Source organism: Folsomia candida, unplaced genomic scaffold (genome assembly GCF_002217175.1).
Source record: "Folsomia candida strain VU population unplaced genomic scaffold, ASM221717v1 Fcan01_Sc001, whole genome shotgun sequence".
In the NCBI taxonomy this organism is placed as follows: Eukaryota; Metazoa; Arthropoda; class Collembola; order Entomobryomorpha; family Isotomidae; genus Folsomia; species Folsomia candida.
The window spans coordinates 9,576,416-9,597,752 of NW_019091193.1; the positions used below are offsets into that span (position 1 = coordinate 9,576,416).

Below are 21,337 nucleotides of genomic sequence, written 5' to 3' on the forward strand. Positions count from 1 at the left end.
GGGTTGCACCTCTGCTGTTGAGACAACTTGAGTCTCATTTTTTAATGATTCTGTCCCATAGTCTCCATACGAATTCGAGGATTGTGTTATGCGGGACAAAATTATTTATTATGTGTAAATTAGTCTATGGTTGTATTATTAATTTTTGTCCTCAAATTATGAGGAATAAGGTGCTATTTCAAAGAGTACAACTATTGCGAATCTATGTAGTCGTGTGTTGGTTACATTTCCGTCTCAAAGTTAGGATCACTTTGAAAGTTGGAGACGTAAATTGCATTCTGGGGAATCTTACGGTCACTCACTACCCCACACTCTGTGACATACTTATTTACTTAAATTAGTACTCTATCGGCTGTCAATATTGTGACCCACAACAATATAATTCTAAATAATGTCCTCCATACAAATCCAGAATTGGCAAACCTCCAGTGCAGAAATAGTGCAAATACATTCGCAACAAACTCAATCTGAGATTACAATCGCAACAACATGGTTTTTGTCGTGCCGAAGGAACACATACAACAGCAGCCTTTGTACTACTTTAAAGTTGTTGGACCCCATGTAATTCTTCATTGTTGGATGCCACATCCCTTGGGAAGCCGGATTTCATTGTATTTCTTAGATTCGATCATGTTTTCAATACATAAGAGCAATCTCCCATAATAAGATGAGTATTTGGTGGCGGTGGTCGGATCCGGAGGATGGTTCATAGAATTCAGTCAGTCGGAGATGTTGGAAAAGGAATCATCTTCTCAGATGCTGAATGATACTTGTTGAATGAGGGAAACAAAAGAAAGCGGACAAAGTTACCATTTCATTTCCCACAAAAAGCAGTGGGGCCACCAGCCAACGACGACGAGGAGACTGTGGAAAGAGAGGAGATAAGTCGTCCTCGAGGAGGAGGGCGGATTTCCTTTAGCTTTCACCCCATCGTCGTCATCCTTCTTCATCCCACGCGACTGGCACGCAGAGAGAACGAGAGGAGAAAGTAGTTCTCGATTTCACGTCTCAGTCGTGATTTCCCATTTCTGTCCCTGGTTCCACTCTTCTCGTTCATGGCGAAAGACGGAACGTTGTCTCAGTAGCGACTTCTCTCAGGAATCCATCCGCATCCCTCAGCCTGATTACTACATTTCTCTTACACAACAATCTTGTCAACATTAAATTAGAATCCGCTACGGTGGCTGAATCAGAAATCTTGATTCATCTTAACAACGCATCTTGACAAACATTTCTCCCATCGTAAAATCGGTCATCACGATTTCAATTACCTGACCTCACTACTTACTACCATCATTATTTGTGCATCAAGTATTGTTTCGTGATTTACTATTAACACTAGTCAATTTTTTTATGCAAATTCTAAGTATTTAATATATTTATGTACGCATTATTTTCCGATCAGTAATTTGGTCCAATTACCGCTATTGGCTTAATTTCAACCTGCAAGTTTTTACTACAAATGAATATACATTCTTGATTAAAACACTGAAATTCAGTGTTATCAAACGCATAGTACGGGAGACTTGTGCAATTGTGTCGGGGTAAAAAGTAAATCAGGGTTGAGAGGTGACTTGAGACAGAGTTCATTTAACTGTGAGAAGCAGTTTTTGACTGGAGAAAAAGACACTCACCCTTTTCCGTGAGAGGGTAAATGCAGACTTTTAATGGAACTATTTTGGTTTGATTTTGTTTAAGAGCTAATGAAGTGTGATCCTGAAGTAGTGGGGCTCAGTCAGACAAAGTTAATCGTTTATTTCGAGAGACAGGGAAGTGAAGTCTTAGACACGTTGTGTAATCCACAAGCCACAGCATTGTTTACATTTGACAGGGTTCTAATCCAATTATAAGTGTAGCCATAAAAATCCAGTGACCGGCTTGTGCAACCACGATAAGTATGGATGTGGAAGAGTATCGTCAGAGAGGTATTTTATTTTCACACTATTCTCGTCAAGTTGTTGCCTTTCCTTGCTCCCCCAGTTTTCTCACAAGTCTCAGATTGATTGGCGTGGGGAAACTGGGTAATGGAAGCTTGCGGAAATGAACGCCAGCCAGAGCAGATGTGAAACTTCTTACATGTTGAGTATTTCACTGATCCGTCTGATCAATTATGCAGGAAAGGAGCTGGTGGATTTTATTGCTGATTATTTGACTGGAATAAGAGCCCGGAGGGTATGGAAGAACAATTACATTTATTTTAATATTGATTTGTTGATACATCTGAAAATAATTTCATAGGTTTTCCCAGCAGTGCAACCTGGCTACATGCGACCAATGGTTCCTGATGAAGCTCCTCAAGAAGGGGAATCTTTCCAGGATATTTTTGAGGACTTTCAACGCATTGTTCTGCCTGGGGTAAGTATGGCCAGTTATCTAGTCTTGTAATCAAATTGAACATGTCTTCTCCTAATTTCATCTAAACTTAATGAGGAGTGAATGGTCTTTGATTTTGATTCCTTCACACCACTTCCGCAATTCCATGATACAAGTCCAATAATATATACATATATCTGTGCATCTCATATCTAAAAGTGTCCATTCGCTTAAACTATTTACTGCTGCCATGATTCATGCAAAGCTTCATTATTAAATTATGGCACAACTTTTTAGGTGACACATTGGCAAAGTCCGCATATGCATGCATACTTCCCGGCCCTGAACTCGTATGCTTCTCTGTTGGGTGATATGTTGGCTGACTCGATCAATTGCCTCGGGTTTACTTGGGTAATACATTTTTTGAATCATCTCACATGCTAATTAAACTTTGAAAGACGAGCTGCCCTGAAGGAATGAACTTCAGATTTAACTTACTCTTATGCGAAATGGTCTACTTATATGTAAATGTATAAGTATTTCTTAAACTGCATATACAATTTATTGTGCCTAATAGGCATCAAGTCCGGCCTGCACTGAACTTGAGATGGTAAGTTATATTTTATTTATTTAACTGGTCATTCATTTTTAAGAATATGCAAATGATTATCAGGGAATAAACCAGATTCATAAAATTGGAAATCGCTTTTTATAACTTAGGAATTAGTGAATATTAACCAATGTTTTCCAAATCCATCGTGAGGTTCCTTTGATTATTACTAAAGTGGACTTGACCTGTTCCCACAACAGATTGTGATGGATTGGTTGGCAAAAATGATAGGACTGCCAACTACATTTATGCATTCGTCAAAGGATAGTAAAGGTGGCGGTGTGATTCAAGTAAGAACAGACAATTACTACATAATACAAACACGAATTAAGCTGCAGTGCCACATGAGGAGGAGAAAGGAGGATAATTTAATGTGGATGACACTTTCTACACGCAGACTACGGCGAGTGAAGCCACTTTCATCTCCCTGATGGCTGGCAGAACAGAAGCGATTCGAACGAATAAGGCAGCCCATCCGAATCTCAACGCGTCTGAAATAAACGCTCGACTTGTTGCATACTGCTCAGATCAGGTTAGTGTACTTACATATTCTTCGAATAAGACAACCATACACACGGATCTGATTTCTATTACCGAAAATCTCGCTTTTATTGAGATATAAATGTGCATGTATAAAATATGCTGCTTTTACATCAACCAGTCCCTTCTGGAATATTAACCAACCGTTTTCCTTGCCCTTGTTGAATTCCAATTGAATAATAAAATACAATTTTGAGACGGCACGTATTGCTGGCTTATTATTGAACATTACTGAATGGTTGCATGACGTTACGCTTACGTACTTACAAGACAAAAATAGTGACGAACCTCAAAAACATGTTGTTTAAGTGAGAATATGTATGTACAATTATTTGGAGATGCAAAGTACCACTCGCGTCACTCACAATCAACAGTGTGTACATACATATTTTACATGTATAATAATATTATTAGACTGTCAAAATAAGCTACGTTAAGCATTATGCTTGATGTAATTGGTTGTGCAAAAACTAAAGGGAACAAAGTATAGGGGACAAACGTGATCGGGGAAAATGAGACGAGAGGGGAGAGTGAGAGAAAGTCGAAGTGAAAGTTATTTTCTGTGTGTGTTGAAACATCCATTCCTTTTGTCGAGGGTGAAGTTCTTGGTGCGGGCGAAGTTGGCAAAAAGGGGGATTTATACCTCGTCTCATCCTCAGTTGATACACAAACACATCCGTTCGTCTCAATCTCGTATTCGCTCCACTGCCTCACAACAAGATGGGCCAAAACCTCTGACTACTTGAGCTCTTTTTTGGAGAAACTCTCCGTCTCTAATCTGTTGAACATTCAATGCATGGAAAAGTAAGGGAATAAGGGAATGGACTATTATGACTTGTCAGCTCAATATACATGACTCTGTATTTCTATTCGATTTGAGTTTAGCCGAATTCGAATACAAATTGGGAATCCGACTTCTCCACAGGTTCTATATATGATACATCATGTTGATAATAAGCTGTTTTGTGTAAGGAGAATGAAAAAAACAAACTCATTTGTTAGAAAAGAAAGTATAATCGCACAAGAAATGAAATCGAGTGTTACGGATGTATATGTATATGCCGAAACCTACCTGATCTATATATGTATATATACTCGTAGTACAAGATTTATCAGTTACTAATATATTTTATGCAATATTAATTGATTTCTTATGATCAATAACTTGAAAAATGTAACAAACCCAAAATAAAAATGTCCAATCAAAGATAAACCAATTTCTACGGAACAGTAAGATATACTGATCTGTCATACAACGATTGATCTATGGATAATTAAATTGAAAGTATTTATATATTTACATAAGAAATATAAGTTTTGGCATGCACGTACATTGCACGCATGAACCATCGGAACAATTCAATTCTGTTCTTACATTTCTATAATAAATGTGGGATACTTTTTTAAGGCACATTCTAGTGTGGAGAAAGCAGGGTTGATCGGCCTCGTAAGGGTAAGTTATTTATATTATTATTTATGTATGTTATTTATATTGCTTGTACTATCAGACAGTATACTTATGTATCAATTATTGCTCTATAATCTATAATCTTAAAAACATCTATGGGGCAGTTTGAAAAATTTGCATGTCATGAATCTAGATGCACTACCTGGAAAGTGACTATGAAACGCTAGGCATTAACGGCGAAACGCTATCTCAAGCATTGAAATTGGACCGAGAAGCTGGGCTCATTCCGTTTTGGGTAAATGTCATATAAATTAAGCAGCTTCATTTCTTTTAACAAACATTTATTATTTATGCAATGTGAGACATTTATGTAGCCAAGCCTAATGATAGTGGTTGGTGGTGATGAGTGGTAGTAATGAGCGTGCCTACGACGTGACTGACTTATTGTGTCCCTGGGGAATGCATTTATATAACTTCATTTTCCAGGTTTGCGCTACGTTAGGAACTACCGGAAGCTGTTCTTTCGATAATCTGAAAGAGCTTGGCCAAGTCTGCTTGAAAGAAAGTGAGTCTGCTTATTAATTCGGTTGAGCAAAAAGTATTTAGTTGTCGCTTTCATCCGTAATGATTATGATTCAAGTGGTTTGTGCAGAGCTGTAACTTAACGAGAAGCTTTCATTTTAATATCTTTTTTTCTCATTGGGTAAAGTGTTGAGTTTCTCGTGTCTCTAAATATTTGTCTCTGTCTCATTCATTTCCACTCGTGCAATTTTTATCGTCAACCCACTCGGAGGAAAAAGTTGATGATGACTTTCTCTGAGTTTTTATTTCGGTTTCTCCAGTCTATCCAGGACACATAAATATGTCTTATTTAGGAGTCTGATGTAGGTGTAGTTATGTAAAATAATTCCAATCTATCATGTGAATATGCATAATATAATAGCACATATGCACGTGAGTCATGGATTCAATCAGTTGGCTACTTATATATGATCTCCATCAAAAATCACAATTTCCATTTCGTGCATGATTCTCTACAAGATGAAATGATTTGTAAGAGTCAGCATAAAAATAATAAGAAATAAAATGTGGTACAGATTTGTGGCTGCATGTCGACGCGGCTTATGCAGGTAATTTTAACCTTATCTTCATCTTTAATAAGTTTATAAATAAAATCTATTTAAACCTATCTAAAATCTATCTATCTATTTTAAGGGAGCGCTTTTATCTGCCCGGAGTTTAGACACTGGCTCGAAGGAGTTGAAATGGCAAATTCCATCGTAAGTACCCGAATCATTGACACTGTAGCAGGTAATTTATTTCACAAGTGGAATAATATTTTCAGGCTTTCAACCCCAGTAAATGGTTGATGGTCCATTTCGATTGCACAGCAATGTGGGCAAGTTATTCTTCATACACATCTCTAAAACATCTAGAGTCCATTGTTTAATTTAATAGCAGATTATCAGAGTCTAAATAAAATAATTTGATTGCCAATTGAACAGGTTCAAGATGCAGGAGCTCTCCATAGGACGTTCAACGTTGATCCGCTATATCTACAGCATGAGAATTCTGGAATGGCGATTGATTATATGGTTTAGTTCAAATTATTAGAAATTCGCTATTTACTAGTGCAAAACTGATAACAAGAAAAATTCAAATAGCTAATATATACATCTTGCTTGTTTAATTTTTTTATTTTAGCATTGGCAGATTGCTTTGTCCAAGCGATTTCGAGGTAAGTTAATATCAATTTTTTCTCATAAGTAATTCTAGAAATTTTAGCATGGATGTCAAGTAGTATGCGTCCGCCTAGACAGAGTAAATCGGTAAATGTGAAATATATATGCAACTGTTGCTTCTAATTTACTTTTTACATAGCACTAAAACTTTGGTTCGTATTGAGATCATTTGGGGTCACGGGACTCCAAGAACATATCAGAAAGGTACACATTTCAAAATAGATATCTCTGATACAAACAATTGGTTTAAACACTTTTAAATATTGTCAAGGGGGTGAGGTTAGCTGCCCGATTTGAAGCAATGGTCGCTTCTGACACAAGGTTTGAAATTCCAGCAAAACGCCACTTGGGAATGGTTGTTTTTCGACTTCGAGGAGACAATGAATTAACAGAAACGTATGTAATTAAAGAATCGAGATTCAGCAGAGATACATTGATTCTAAATAACATTTACCGGTTTAAGGGTTAGAAATATTTCCCATATTATTATCTAGGTTGCTAAAACGGGTCAACTCGTCTGGGAAGATACATTGCGTCCCAGCATCGTTAAAAGTACGCTACCTTATTAATGTGGCCCTATTTAAACGTTTCATTAATAACCAAGTGTTTTTATGTACTAAACACTTATAGGGACGCTACGTTATTCGGTTCACAATTACATCCCCCCAAACTACTGTGGAGGATATTTGCACAGACTTTCATTTTGTATGAAAATATTTTAATATTTTATTTATGAATTATAATTGTCGAGGAGAAAGCGGACCGTGGTTGAATATTTGTTTGCCCAAACACTTCTCATACCTGTCGCTATAAGATTAAGATTCAGTCTACTTTAAATCTTGTTGTCCATGCACTAACTATAAAAGCATTGCAACAAAAATGCCTATAATTTTCAAATTGTGGTCTTTTCACAATTATTCTCCCTTTCCCAAATAGATTAAAGAAACTGCACGTGCAATTTTGGCAAATGAGGAATTGAAGGATATCCCAATGGCACCCGCCAGAAAGGTCTTAAATTTTTATAAGTACACAAATAATTTGGCCAATAAAAGCGGAACCACTAAAATGAAATTAATTAAAGGTTCCACTGGGAGAGACTCGGTTACGAAATTCTCACTTTGGGACGTCCCTTCTTCTCGCCAATTCCCCAATGTCCCCCAAAATTGTCAACGGTATGGAACATTTTTTTAATTCTAACTTAGGTTAGGGTTTAATTCTTATGATCGATTTTTTAATCTGTTTAAATTACGTAGGTTCATTTGCTGCGATATTTGATTCCAATGAGCTTTTCAAAGAATTTACACGGCGTTTGAAGCTGAGCGAGGTGGATGAAAATTCACCCGGTATGATCCACATACATATAATCAGCTTTATTACAAGTAAGGGTTGTATTTTGACAAAGTGATTTTTAAAAATTTAATCCAGCCGTGGTAAGACGCCGACTCAAGGGGATGGTCATGTGCGGAAAGCAATTTTCGCTAGACTCGAGAATGGATGTCGTATCCACTATGAATTTGCAGGAAAAAGAGAAAACCGAATCCGATTCAGATTCCCAGAAGAGTTTGCCATGCATGCCCGAATCGCCGGAGCAAGAAAATAGTAGCAATTAAAGTCTCAGAAGGTTTTTTTAAAACCGTGAATGCAGTATTATGATAGACTACAATAAGTAGAAAAAAACAGGAAGTGTAAAAAACAGATAGATAAGTAAGTACTAGCGAAAGTAGTTTGAAGAAAAATGTATTATAGAAAGCAGTAGAAAACAGCCGCTGTAGGCAACTTGCAAATAAATAGTCTTCTTTTAGTGTTTTAAAATGATAAAATACTTTGTGATGATGTTTTTTGGTGCTGAGTGGTTGTCAAATTCTGAATAACAGAACATCACGCTCAAATTTAAGTCATTGTATCTCAGTTGTGATATTATATTATTTGAAAATCAATACAATAAACAAACATTGCTAAATCCAATAACTTGTTGCAACTTCTGTATTATTTAGCTCATTTTAATTTGACTTTCTGCGATCAATTCCATCTTTACAAGTGGAGAAAGTTGTTGCTCCATTTTCTCATGCATGCATGTGGAGAAAGAAGCTTGGAAATGTCAACACGTACGCATTGCTGACTCATTTTTTCATGGGTTTACTCATTTACTGACTTATTTGCATTTGAAGCCCAGTTCAGAGGTTTGCATCCTTGTAATCATCATTCTATTGCATTTTTTGAACTTTCCGAATTTAGATGGATTCTTTGTAGCCACAAAAGGCAATAAATATGCTGCAAATCATTAATTCCCTGATAACAAAACCATTTACGCAAGCAAAGTGAAGGTTCCACGTCACTGCCCCATCATGGCCTTTCGTCATACCGACTTGAGTGGAGGGGTCATCCGCACATATACTCTGACCCTATCTTGTAAGGGAGATGTGCCCCTTAATTAATTGTCACCATGTCCAGAATTCTTAAACTTATCACGGTTGACTGGTAGTTGCCATTTATTGTCGTCACATAATCCATGCAGGATACACGATTCGATGAAAAGAGAGCTGCTGTTTGTATAATTGCAGACTTTCTTTCTCCTCACGTCTCACTAACATATAACACTAAAACTACTGTCCCATTTTCACTTCCTACTTGACTTTGTCGTGTCAAAATTTATTTTAGTCAAGTTTTTCAGAAAACAACAAAATTCAAACAAAATTTTTAGACAGTCAGACTAGATTTTAGGTTTGATCAAGGAAGAAAGGTGTTAGTTTGATTAAGAAATTCAGCTTAATATTGAAACCGGATCTGTTTCCGTTCGTCAAACTTATCTCCATCATCTTCCACCGATTAAGTTTAATTTCATATTAAACTACCTACCACAACGTCAATGCAAGAATTTTTATTAAGTCTCAGTTGATTTTGTTAATCCGATCCATGATTTAATTGGGGTCGCAAGACTATCAAGTAGTGAATAGGCGAGCGCAAGTACTTGTCGAAGGGGTTATTTCATATTTAGTTTAATTGCCAAAGCACTTTGTGGTCCAATTACAAGTTAAACTTGTTGATATAATATGGCCAGTCCGAAAACAAGAAGGGTCCTTCAAGATATCCGACACAAGGATGACAATAACGTAAACACTGCACATTTAATAATTTGATTGGGAATAATTTATAAAATCTTCATAAAATTATTTTGTGTTTTAATATATGTAGCGATGTTTTGAGTGCGGAACGCCCAACCCCCAGTGGGTATCTGTTAATTATGGAATATGGATTTGGTAAGCAATTTTAAAATATTGTAGTGTTATAGATTTGAAATGTAAATTCAAAATTTAAAAAATCAAATTTCAAATTCATCTAGCTTGGAATGTAGTGGCAAACATAGGGGTTTAGGGGTCCATCTAAGCTTTGTCAGGTATTAAAGAACGATATATCAATATGTACTTCAAGTTATGTGTACAGTCAAGAGCAAAACTTTACGACATATGGAAGAGACTTTTGGGACATGTTATTCAAATGGGGAATTAAAGGCCGTAAAGTTTTGCACCGCGTACCTTTCCGAATAATTTTTTTAACGCTGTGATATAATTTTTATTGAATAAAGCGTGCAAAAGTAGGGGGTGACGTGGTAAATTATTTTTGTCGCCGAATTTTTTTCAAGGAACTACAAGGAATTGAAAGAATTAATTTTGGAAGAGACTTTTGGGACAACACATTGTGCTTATGGCTGTCCCAAAAGTCTCTTCCAAAATTAATTCTTTCAATTCCTTGTAGTTCCTTGAAAAAAATTCGGCGACAAAAATAATTTACCACGTCACCCCCTACTTTTGCACGCTTTATTCAATAAAAATTATATCACAGCGTTAAAAAAATTATTCGGAAAGGTACGCGGTGCAAAACTTTACGGCCTTTAATTCCCCATTTGAATAACATGTCCCAAAAGTCTCTTCCATATGTCGTAAAGTTTTGCTCTTGACTGTAACTCTCTACTGGGTGTTTCATATAAAAATATTGTCATTCTTGTATAGATCTGTGACGATGGATAAGTGGAAAGATATTGAATTAGAAAAGATGAAGGTAAGAAAATGATTGCAGTATTACAGTTTTAGATTATTTACGATTACTTTATCATATAATTGGTACAGGCTGGTGGCAACATAAAATTCAAGACATTTTTAGAATCCCAGCCGGATTGGGACAATAGCATGCCAATTCAACAAAAGTATAATTCCACCGCAGCTGCTTTGTACAGAGAAAAGGTATATTTCTGAACCCATACGTAGAGAATTACTTTAAAACATTTAATATTAGTGTCTGGCGTGGGCGACTTTGATTTATAATAAGAAACCTTTGACTTATCATTAGATTCAAACTGAAGCTCAAGGAGGCACTTGGGATGAAACTAAAGCCAAGAAAACTGTAAAACAAAGTCGAGCTGCAGCCAAGATGTCGACTAATAATAACAATTCATTGAAAGGATTTCCTAAAAGCACATCATCCCCCAGTTTTCAAAATAATGGAAGTGCCAACTGTGGTGCATATGCGGGTGGTGGTGGAGGTTACCAAAGTGGGGACGCAGGTGGCTATAACAGCTATGAATCTTCGGGAAGCAATGGATCCTATCAAAACGGGCCTCCGAGTGCAAATATGACATTTGCGGATAAGAAAAAAATGGAAAATTCTAGTAGACCTGCTGATTTGCGACCTAGCGAGGGTGGGCGGTATTCAGGATTTGGATACTCTGTGGACCCTCAACCGAAGGATAGTTCAAATGAAGTATTGGATCAAGCTTTGTCTTCTTTGACGAAAGGATGGTCCATGTTTTCATTAGCGGCCACAAAAATTGCTTCCAGGTAAATGACGACTTAATCAGTTCAACTCTTTCAACGTTATATGTTATGTTCATACGAATAAATATTGTTTTTTTTTCAGTGCTGGAGAAAATGCTGTAAAATTTGGTGAAATTGCCACTCAAAAAGCAGCCGAGCTTGGTGGTACTGTTTCTGATAAGGTATTTAGGCTTCTCCCATCATTATTAATATTCACTATACAGTATGTATGGTACATAATTCGTTTATTTTAAAATTATGCTACGCTAGGTTTCAGAAATTAGGACAAAGGGGCTCAAGGATGGATTGTCTGGAATTGTATCATCAGCTTCATCATTTAGTTTAAATCGATCTACCTCCGGGAGCTTTGGCGGACATGAAGCTATTCCAGAATACTCATCGGAACGTAGTTCTTTGCGGAATAATCGGTCTAACACGTAAGTTTAGAAAGTTTGAAACTTTTTTTTTAGATGATCCTAATATTCTGTTGAATAATGGTCCCTAATACTTTGTTCAATACTACTGAATTATTGTAATCACAGTGTTCCTGACGGTGGATGGGATGATTGGGGTGGTTCTTCAGACTATAATTCTGGAGGTGGGGGATATCAAAATCAGACTGACGGATCATCATCTTCTTCAAAATCTAAAAGTCGTGCATCAGGATCGAATAGTAAAGCAACACCAAGAAAAGCATCCGATGATTGGTCATGGGACGACTGATGAAATCTTATACTAGGCAACAAAATTAAGTTTTTAAACAAATTGATTAATCCTTCATTGTGTCTACTATGAAGAAGTCAAAAATTTGGAATACCAATTATGCAACATCATTGACCATTATAAAATTAATCGTCACTTTCAAATCATTAAATATTATTCTTATCGTACGAATAAGTCATCTCAACGGAACGCACCACACGCCTCGTAATTTTGTAAAGTCGACATATCCACATTGACATTTTTATTTTAGTTACTTTAAATTTAAACTATGGGTGAACGATGTATTTGATTCCATCATGCATGTTGAAGCTAACCACATTCCTTTTATATTATTGGGCTTCGAGATTTGTATTTGTTTAAACACTGAAAATCTACAGGATTAAATTATAGTTTTCCATTGTTTCTAGACTCGTCGCCATGTTATAGGAGCGTAATCTTGGTGCTATTATACTTACCACTGTATGTAATGAAATGTATGATGTAAAACAATTGTGCAAATCCCCAGGCTAATAAACAACTTAGTGAAAAGACATTTATATCTCATTGCTTAAATATGTAAATTCTAATATTTGCGTACAAAAGTAACAAACCGCATAGCACGACATAATATTTATAAAAATTATTCTAATTAAACACGCGATTGAATTATTTCTACGCTTGAAACAAAAAACTGGAATGTTAATTACCAATAAAACGAGCTGCGGACAAAATTGAGGGCTGAATTGAAAATTGAAGCCTCTGGATTCTTGTCTTGTAGTTTTTGCTTGCACATAGCATTATCTGCGACTGACGAGTTGGCATAATCATCTTCAGGTAGATAATCTGGCATGTTCTCTTTCGAAATTTCATTCTTCTCATCAGGCGAAATTGAAACCATAATCTATATTAAAAGAAAGTATCGTAAAGTCTGTTAAAATTTGTAACCAATATCATGTAATAATGCATACCTCTTCTTGGTGCTCATTTTTATAAACAAGGGACACATTAAATCCAAGATTGGCAACTACAATGATAACGAGAATTAGCAGGTTATGAATGATTTGATTGCTTCCTTAATCGGATAAGTAGCTAACCTGCAGATCCAAACACTTTTGATCCAATATTTTGTTTTCCTCTAATAATGCAGTAGTTCTTAGGAAGGTCGAAAGTCAAAGATATGATACCTTTAATTTTAATCAAAGCCCGTTCAATCATTAATCGATTCTGGTTCTACAAAGACAAAAGATATCCTTTAGTAAGTTCTTAGAAATTGCATGTACAAACAAAATGACTTTATGCATAATTGAATATACGCATTACATGTTGAAGTACTTCGGAACCAACTTTTAAAATCGTTTCTCGACCCCTCTGTTTAGCTCTGGTTAAAGTGGACGTCTTGGTATTTTGACCTTCTGGGCCCGCATTTTCTATATTCCTACTAGACATTGGTTGATCGCCCAAAGGTTTCTTCACCTGTTTCAATACACGTAGCATGTTGGCGCAATCCTGTCGAATATCTGATGTGTATTTTTTCTCTCTAAATTTTAAAGCCACATAAAAGTGTAAAACGTGCATTTTGCCAGACAGATATTGAAACTAATATTTTATTATTATTGGCTTTACCTGGAAATTCTTTCCAGCATAGGTAAAAAGCATGGGAGTTTCTGCAGAAGAGTATGGTTTCGCTGATTGGTCAAAAGAATTTCAAAAACATCCAGGGCTAGAATTATTATTTCAAATATTATTACATCAATTTCAAAGACCTCAATTATGCCATTCATAACTCCTATTTATAAAACCCTACCTGCGGTCGTTATCTTAATTGACGAATCCTCCATAAGAGACCAAACCAGCAAAGTACTCATTGTCTCATCCTACGTAATTAAAAGATACAAACTATAAACATCAATCTATAAACTTTACTCATCAAATTTCGAAATTTAAATTACCTTGAGAAGAGCAGAAGACTTACGACTTCCTTGTTCACTAACGGCGACACTCAAATATCTTGAAAGAACAAGCAAACTGGTTTCCTCCTTTATCTCAACATTTGGACTTTGTTCTTGTTCCTCCGCAAAACTTAGATGTTTAGTAGCGTCCGTTATAGCTGTAATTTCTTGTCCACTGCTACCATTGAACTCAGACTGCTCAGAGGAAATGAGAGTTGAATCATCTCCAGGTTCAGATACGGCTGAAGACGGTTCCATTTTAGTGATAAACCTGGATAAAAATTGTAATCAACAAAAAAATCGTAAATTTCTCGTGTCTCGACAATTATTCTTCCTTTAGAGCTGGAGAAATATAAAGAACTTACAATCCGGTCAGTGACACTATTTGTCGACGTTATCTGTTCGCAGATGATAAGATGACAAAGAACCAAGGAACAGCCACTCGTGTGTGTGTCGGCCGGTGGGAAAGATTTTGCAGACAAGAAAATCAAAGCATATGAGATGCAGAACACGCGAGTGCAAATGTAACGGTTTTTGTGGAGAAGTTGGCGCTAAACCCACCGCGATCCACTTTACTACACACTTTTTCACGCACTTCGTCTCGTCGTTGACACAAAAGCACACTATTTTTTCCGTTGCCTTGCCACAGTTCATGCGGAAAATTCAGTGATTTTTTTTATCTCGGTAGGAAATTAGGACAGCAGGTGAGTTGAAAGACACGATTAACTGACATCGTTTCTATGGGCGGTGCCCCATACGGTTGCGACAAATGAATTATTTTGAAAAAAAAATTTTCATTTTTAAATCTTTGGGCCCGAAGTCCCCTTGTCGGGCCCAACGACTTTAACCTTGAATAACTTTTGAACAGGCAGACATAGAGACTTAATTCCTGAGGATGAAATCATCCTAATTTTTAACTTGATTTTTTAAGCTAAAAATCTCGAGTGTACTATTTCGGAAAACTAAAACGTTTATTTTGAACAATATCTCCAAAATATAAGTTTTTCAGGAATTTCACAGCCAATTCTTATCTCACAAAATTCTATAATATACCAAAGTGATCGTACGATCTAGACCGATCTATTGACACCCCACTGGAGAGTGTGAGATCACCTGACCCGGATTTGACCTAGGGGGTCATCTCAATCTTCCAACTTAGCAACGGTCCACTCACACTATTTTTTCAGTACATAATAATTAAAATTTAATTTCTTCAAAAATGAAAATTTGTGTTAGAAACAATTCATTTGTCGTAACATGTATAGACTGATAAAGTGTCAAATAATATTGGTTGAAAGAATATCATTTCCTTCTGACAATAATTCAACATTTCAAAACTTTTTGGAATCAAAGATTACAGGATTGAAAGGAGAAAGAAGAAATTATGAGTGAGATTTGCAACAACTTGAAGCCAACCGGGTCAGGTCAGCCAAGAAATGCCACGACGGTTGACATCCACAGCGTGAACAGGGGAGTTCCCTTTTGGGTCGAATTTGGAGTTACTGCAGGTCTAGGCTTCGCAGTTTATCTAGCACCCGCAAGTTATGCAGCGTTACGGGAGTCGGTAAATCGGATACGAGTATTTCATCCATTTCACAAGTGTATTGTTTTTTAAATGTATTATTTCTCATTATTATTAGGCACAAGTCTGGTGGCCTCGAGTGTCCAAGTCTTTCAGTCTTCTTGTATGCAAAGTTCGACGAGGATTAGAGCCAATGATTCGCAGACGAAGAAATGGAAGTATCATTCGAGTTATTGCCGACTTGCTTCCAGATTTCGTTTTTGGACCGACGCCAAGAATTTTTATTTCTGGAGTTAGCGCCAGCAACTACGACGGTGATGTGGTTGGTCGTGGTCGTATGTTTAACCTTTCCAGTGTTTCTACTGCAATTGTTGGGGCTCGTTCTTCACATGATGATGCACTTGAAAATCCAGGTCAATCCCGTGTGGAGGGTATGATTGTTGCATTTGAATTGGACGAAGAAAGTGAATATGCTGAAACTATTGATGAAATTGATGTTGGAAAGTTTGAAGAAGAGGAGGTATCTAGCAATCCTGAAGGCTGGGATGCGTTTCCATTATTTCAACCATGGTAAGTTTGCATAATGTTTTAATGTGCTTAACGCAGTGTATACATGTTATACTCGTTATTAATATTTTGTTACATTTTAGTGCTCACAGTACTAGATTCAGGAGTTCAACTCCAGATTTCAGTCTTCCTGATTCCGAAATTACCGACTCTGGTGATAACATCAATGCTCAAGAGTTTGTGAGTTTGAAACAGACAGTTGAAATGTTAATGCTGCAAATTAGTCAACTGAACCTGAATATAACACAAAATCATGCTGCGGTTGGAGCTGTAAGAGGAGGCAATCCGCCATCGCCTTTGCCTGAAGTATCACGTCCATTGCCTCCAGTTTCTGAATCAAGCTCAAATAAGTGTGTGCCTACTGCTGGAGCTCCTCCACCCCCTCCACCTCCTCCTCCCCCAATGCCACCCACTGTGTTTAAAGGCTCTGCAGATCCAATTAAACTTACCAAATCATCACAGAAGCAAAAACCTGCGCCGATAAGCATGATGGATGTACTGAAAGACATGAAAACAGTCCAACTTAAGAAAGGAGTACCAACGTACATAGCTAGCTAACATATTTTTTAAATACGCATTGTCTTTTATTCGACATTCCTCATCATTTTTTTTTGTTTTATTATAGATCACCTGGAGGAACTCCTATAAAGAATCAAACGAAACCCAAAACTTCACTGGAAAATGTATTGTTTAAGCGATTCCATTCTATGAACCCTCCGTCACCTGTCCCAAGCGAGGACGTAAGCTTTTCAGATGATGATAAAGAAAATGAATTCAATGATTCTGCCCTTGTAACATCCAAAAGTCCGAGGGGTCGTGCGCTGCCCCGGACTCTTTTTGGAGAAAATAACTCGTCTAATCAACTGCCACTAGTAAGTAAATATTGCAGGCTATGGTACTCATTTACATATGCAAAGGAAATGTGTCTTACCAAATATTTATGCATAGTTTGGACCTCATTTACTCAAATCAAGACGCGATCAAAATTGATTCTCACTACATATCACATAGTCAACTATACTACTAAAATTGCTAAAAGTGAAATCGAAGACTGTTATGTTTCAAATTAGTTACTTGATATTATCACTAATATGCTATAGAATACTGAATGCTGAAGATTGTATATATTCTACACCTGTTTGTACATAAATAGATATTTAGTACTTTCCACTCGTTAAATTATTTTACCGTATAACAAGCATTGCCAGTAGCAAGCGCTATTATAAAAAATCGGGTATTTGTTAACTAAATATGTGTATAATTTATAAGTATATTGTTACTTGTGTCTCACCATTGCGCATTGATAATATTACCCTTGCCATATTTTTTAAAATGTTATAGCTAAAAGTTAAAAAATAATAATGCAGATTAGATCCGCTTTTAATTGAACAACACAGTTTAACCCTGAACAGATTTATTTAATTGTAATTCTGCATTTCATTTTTTTCACTACACAGTAATGGGGTCGTGTTGGAATATATAGTTAAAAATGATCAAAACTTTTCGGTTCCTTTATTGTTCAACTTGATTGAATGGCAGGGCTTACAGTACATTTTATATTGTAAGTAGTCCAATTTAATTTTTGAGCCAAAAGATTTTGTAGAAATGAAAGAGTCTGGAAGTGACATTCCCCATCAATGGTCCATCTTTGTAAACTTTCTTCAGATTTTCCTTTGCCATTTTTTCTACCCTTTGTATGCTCTATCATCAGTCTTTTTTTTATCACAGCAAGAGCAATGTCACCTCTTGAAGAATCTGTTGTCCTCTTTCAATTGGGTTCTTCTCAAGCTGTGTCCTCGACATTTTTCGATGGATTTATTCAACTTTTTTTATCAAATTCAAATTGTATATCTGTACGACTGATTGCTGTGCGTCCATACAATGAAAAACTGGGTGCATATAACATAGACTAGACTTTTCTTATTGGTCGTAAAATATTTTTGCATACAGATAATTTATATTCAATTACAAAACTACGGAATTTTGCAAGTTTTGCAAAGTCGAATTACTGTACTATGTACTTTTCACAAATGCTTGTGCAAAGAAAACTCACTGGAGACGTGTGTAATGTGATCCATCATCATCATCTCAATCTCAACTACTCCTCCGTGGTGTCGGCTTTGTGAGAAACTTTTCATCTCCTTCCATTGTTATGCATGATACAGAAGAGTCTTGTTGTGCATGAGACATAATGCCTTCCCACGAAGCACACAGTTTATATGATGGGCTCAACTTTCTCCCTCTCAGCTCCACGGTCTTCTACTCATCCTGCCAATCTACTTTCCCTCTCATATTCCGCAAGATTGGATAATATGCAAAGATGCACGAACGAATTCCTTCACATCACCAGCCATCCAGCCAAACTTGCTCGTCTCTCAAGACTTCCTCTCGATGTTCTCTCCGTGGGAGGTGGAACAAGTCGCTGTCGAGGAGGCAGTGTGTATCGCGAAACTGAATTATTTACCTACTTTTTCTTGTGTCTAATCTCCTAATGCATGTCTGATTTACTTGAATGGCTTGTCTTGTTTGTCCCATCATGTATCCCAACCAGTGCCCGATAAACTTTTGAACTAGCAAATAATATGCAACGAACGAATGATACATACATATTTCTAACTGGATACTGCCATGGAACGTGAGCTGCAAGAAAGAAGAATCAATTTGGTAATGTTGTAAAGTCTGAGATTTTGCCATCTATCCTTTCTGCCAATGAAACAATGTTTTGAAATACGGGTACAAAATTCGATGTTTACGTCATATTCAAATACAATATGCATATTTCGATGAGTATTATACATAGACATTCCCCCATTGATAGGCTTTATATTTAGAGATGAAATAGGAATTGTGTGATTTTTTCTTGAAGGATTTCTAAAAATTCCCAATCTGTGTGGACTGTTCCAAAATGGAATTCGAGTACTTTTTATTAAATAATTTCATTCCTACATACTCTTTTCCTAGGTTTGAGAGTATACATAAATATGGAATGATTTTGAGAATATCATGTTCAAATTAAATTAGAACCATTTATTTGAGTCATTTCTTTCGAACCGATTTGTAATTCATTTTTTGGACGTTCTATGTAAAAGACATTTCCGTCGTTTCGATGGCAAGTTGACTCTTGAATGACTAGCATTAAAGAGATGCCCAATCGTCGATAGCGTTGGCATTCATACATATATGTATGTAACTTTGGGCCGTCATACATACCAGGTATTATACGCCTGCAAATATGTATGTCCATGTGACTCCTTTAACATCCGTCCCAATGGGAATACTGAGAAATAGGACCGGAATTCCTAGAAGGCAATATCTGAATGGATGGAGGATTGGAATTACAATGAAGGGTTTAATTTCGACGAAAGGGGAAATACGAACCAAAAGATGTCTAGAGAGAAAGAAAGATCAATCTGTTCCATTGGAATTTCTGCACCCACGAGTCAATTCTCCTCCTTAATAACAGGCACACAGTTCTCTTCAGAGATGATGATCAATTCTATTTAGTTCCATTTCATCATCAGTTCATTTAAGAAGCTTACATTCTCACTCAATCTCTCTCTCTCTCGCCAATTCCATTCAATGGCCACCGAATTCAAGGGACTTTCTCTCTTTTCACATCTCTCCTGCAAACCAATCCAGCTCTGAATGCGTCAACTCAACACAATGTTGTTCGCGTGAGTGTATCGTCCTCTCATCCTCAGTAATTTCGGCAGCTGCCTCTGCTTTAATGCCAACCTTAGTGACTCTGAAAGATGAAAACACCGACGACCAAGACTTCCACAGTTTATGCTGAAAGAACATTCTTTCTCCTGCTCGCTTCTGTTTAAGCCTGTTGATGTGTGTTACCAGTCAGTAGCTTCCTGCTCCATTGATTTTGAGATTTAAAAGTTTGCACTAATTGTAAGTTTTCAATAATAAGGGGGCTAAAAATATACTGAATTTAATGATGGAAATCTAAAATTAGTATATGTATTCCCTATTCAAAAACTACGTCAATGCTATATTATGCCAAGTTTTAAATTTTAGTTACAATATGCGCATTTTACACTGTACTGTATATGAAAATGCGTACATAACAACTCTACCTAATAAGTAAGAAGATATTTCATGGATTTCTGATTTCCAGTGTTAAAATTCCTATGTAATGTAACACTCATCGATTATTCAGCGATCATTTACATAATTAATTACTCGATTAGAACACCAAACTTTTTCTTGCGTACTTGGCGTAACTTTGCTATTATTCACCTACGCCATTTGTTAATGAACCAGCTCAGGTGGACCATGATTTCTATACCACCTCATGAACCAGATAAACTTCGTATGTAAGTATATATGTACACAACTTTCTTTACGATAGACTTGTGATGTGCCAAATTGAACTAGTTATCGTTGCCCAATGTAAGGTTACAACTTTATATGGCCTAGATTTGGATCCAAAGCTTATACGTATACTTGAAACAGTAAAATCCCCAAACCATGTATGTATGTAGATAGATATATATTTTGTGCTTTAACTTAAAATTGATTCTATCGACCAAATATTAGCACAATAATGCCTGAAAACAACTAAACTTGGAGTTATTGTATTTCTCTCACAGCAAAATTATAATGACAATAATGGTAATAATTCTTCAAATAATAAATAATAATAATGGTTCCGTGCGACTAATTTTAGGCGATGATAGTGGCGGATACTGAAAACATATTAACTCAAAATCGACCCGTGAACGTAATGACATGACATTCAGAAATCAATATAAGCTATATTTAACCATGCGAAACGCACATTTGCGTGTGAGAATGGGCAGCGAAAAGTTGTGCGTAAGAAAGGAACGCGTACAAACAAATATCCTGACTGGCAGAAGATGCACGAGGAAAACGAGCAGTGACCCGTCTCCGCCCAAGAAGTTAGTAAACGTGCAAAATATTTTTAAGGGACACTGGTTTTCCTCTCATTTTGCCACAAACCCGGTCACGGCGGTCACGTCCTCCAGTTGTGTTGTTGATTCTATGGATTACATCGTTATTTAAAAATCTGTTCCCTCAGGAAGGATTTCCTGGACAATGCCCACACTACTCCTACGCAATAAGAAACCTTTTTTTGCTTCTCTATTCTCATTCTACAAAACTTGAACACTTATTGATTTAAAGAAAACTTGTTTCTTTTACATCT

At 36.5% G+C, this 21,337-nt stretch overlaps 4 protein-coding genes across 5 annotated transcripts; 3 read left to right on the plus strand and 1 right to left on the minus strand.

Annotated features, from left to right (window-relative positions):
- Positions 1 to 585: 585 nt before the first annotated feature.
- On the plus strand, positions 586 to 8,578 carry LOC110842279 (histidine decarboxylase). The gene is made up of 23 exons (XM_035857619.1): positions 586 to 1,925; positions 2,117 to 2,172; positions 2,239 to 2,355; positions 2,611 to 2,724; positions 2,891 to 2,923; positions 3,124 to 3,213; positions 3,321 to 3,455; positions 4,872 to 4,916; positions 5,065 to 5,166; positions 5,358 to 5,436; positions 5,969 to 6,001; positions 6,087 to 6,151; positions 6,217 to 6,270; positions 6,377 to 6,466; positions 6,576 to 6,609; positions 6,753 to 6,817; positions 6,885 to 7,009; positions 7,108 to 7,165; positions 7,244 to 7,318; positions 7,550 to 7,621; positions 7,695 to 7,785; positions 7,867 to 7,956; positions 8,039 to 8,578. Exons 1-23 carry the CDS (start codon positions 1,898 to 1,900, stop codon positions 8,221 to 8,223), a joined length of 1,836 nt encoding a protein of 611 aa, XP_035713512.1. The 5' UTR covers positions 586 to 1,897; the 3' UTR covers positions 8,224 to 8,578.
- A 596-nt stretch (positions 8,579 to 9,174) lies between these two features.
- On the plus strand, positions 9,175 to 12,676 carry LOC110858091 (ADP-ribosylation factor GTPase-activating protein 1). Its single transcript, XM_022106758.2, has 9 exons — positions 9,175 to 9,723; positions 9,806 to 9,870; positions 9,954 to 10,007; positions 10,621 to 10,669; positions 10,738 to 10,851; positions 10,958 to 11,445; positions 11,525 to 11,603; positions 11,692 to 11,858; positions 11,964 to 12,676. The coding sequence occupies exons 1-9, from the start codon at positions 9,664 to 9,666 to the stop codon at positions 12,142 to 12,144; spliced, it is 1,257 nt and encodes a 418-aa protein (XP_021962450.1). The 5' UTR covers positions 9,175 to 9,663; the 3' UTR covers positions 12,145 to 12,676.
- LOC110858102 lies at positions 12,663 to 14,587 on the minus strand. The gene is made up of 8 exons (XM_022106770.2): positions 14,438 to 14,587; positions 14,073 to 14,343; positions 13,928 to 13,997; positions 13,747 to 13,843; positions 13,444 to 13,660; positions 13,218 to 13,353; positions 13,092 to 13,147; positions 12,663 to 13,024 (listed from the first exon to the last, which is right to left on the minus strand). The coding sequence occupies exons 2-8, from the start codon at positions 14,328 to 14,330 to the stop codon at positions 12,827 to 12,829; spliced, it is 1,032 nt and encodes a 343-aa protein (XP_021962462.1). The 5' UTR covers positions 14,331 to 14,343; positions 14,438 to 14,587; the 3' UTR covers positions 12,663 to 12,826.
- Positions 14,588 to 14,631: 44 nt separating this feature from the next.
- On the plus strand, positions 14,632 to 17,553 carry LOC110857611. 2 transcript variants are annotated; one of them, XM_022106221.2, is made up of 7 exons: positions 14,633 to 14,776; positions 15,426 to 15,636; positions 15,713 to 15,929; positions 16,008 to 16,164; positions 16,245 to 16,703; positions 16,787 to 17,033; positions 17,110 to 17,553. In XM_022106221.2, exons 2-7 carry the CDS (start codon positions 15,457 to 15,459, stop codon positions 17,149 to 17,151), a joined length of 1,302 nt encoding a protein of 433 aa, XP_021961913.1. In that variant the 5' UTR covers positions 14,633 to 14,776; positions 15,426 to 15,456; the 3' UTR covers positions 17,152 to 17,553. The 2 variants fall into 2 exon arrangements, with proteins under 2 accessions (XP_021961905.1, XP_021961913.1); XM_022106213.2 differs by having other exon boundaries at positions 14,632 to 14,776; positions 15,713 to 16,164.
- The last annotated feature ends 3,784 nt before the right edge of the window (positions 17,554 to 21,337 follow it).

Bases quoted from the DNA above. Each gene is read 5' to 3' on its own strand.
- LOC110842279 (XM_035857619.1), top strand. From the start codon at position 1,898: ATGGATGTGGAAGAGTATCGTCAGAGAG. The intron at 3,214-3,320 runs GTAAGAACAGAC...TTCTACACGCAG, and splicing joins AAGGTGGCGGTGTGATTCAA to ACTACGGCGAGTGAAGCCAC. The intron at 6,818-6,884 runs GTACACATTTCA...AATATTGTCAAG, and splicing joins TCCAAGAACATATCAGAAAG to GGGGTGAGGTTAGCTGCCCG.
- LOC110858091 (XM_022106758.2), top strand. From the start codon at position 9,664: ATGGCCAGTCCGAAAACAAGAAGGGTCCTTCAAGATATCCGACACAAG. The intron at 9,724-9,805 runs GTAAACACTGCA...TAATATATGTAG, and splicing joins GACACAAGGATGACAATAAC to CGATGTTTTGAGTGCGGAAC. The intron at 11,859-11,963 runs GTAAGTTTAGAA...TTGTAATCACAG, and splicing joins CGGAATAATCGGTCTAACAC to TGTTCCTGACGGTGGATGGG.
- LOC110858102 (XM_022106770.2), bottom strand. From the start codon at position 14,330: ATGGAACCGTCTTCAGCCGTATCTGAACCTGGAGATGATTCAACTCTC. The intron at 13,354-13,443 runs GTAATGCGTATA...TTGTCTTTGTAG, and splicing joins GTTCCGAAGTACTTCAACAT to AACCAGAATCGATTAATGAT. The intron at 13,025-13,091 runs GTATGCATTATT...CTTTTAATATAG, and splicing joins AAAATGAGCACCAAGAAGAG to ATTATGGTTTCAATTTCGCC.
- LOC110857611 (XM_022106213.2), top strand. From the start codon at position 15,457: ATGAGTGAGATTTGCAACAACTTGAAGCCAACCGGGTCAGGTCAGCCA. The intron at 15,637-15,712 runs GTAAATCGGATA...CATTATTATTAG, and splicing joins ATGCAGCGTTACGGGAGTCG to GCACAAGTCTGGTGGCCTCG. The intron at 17,034-17,109 runs GTAAGTAAATAT...ATTTATGCATAG, and splicing joins CGTCTAATCAACTGCCACTA to TTTGGACCTCATTTACTCAA.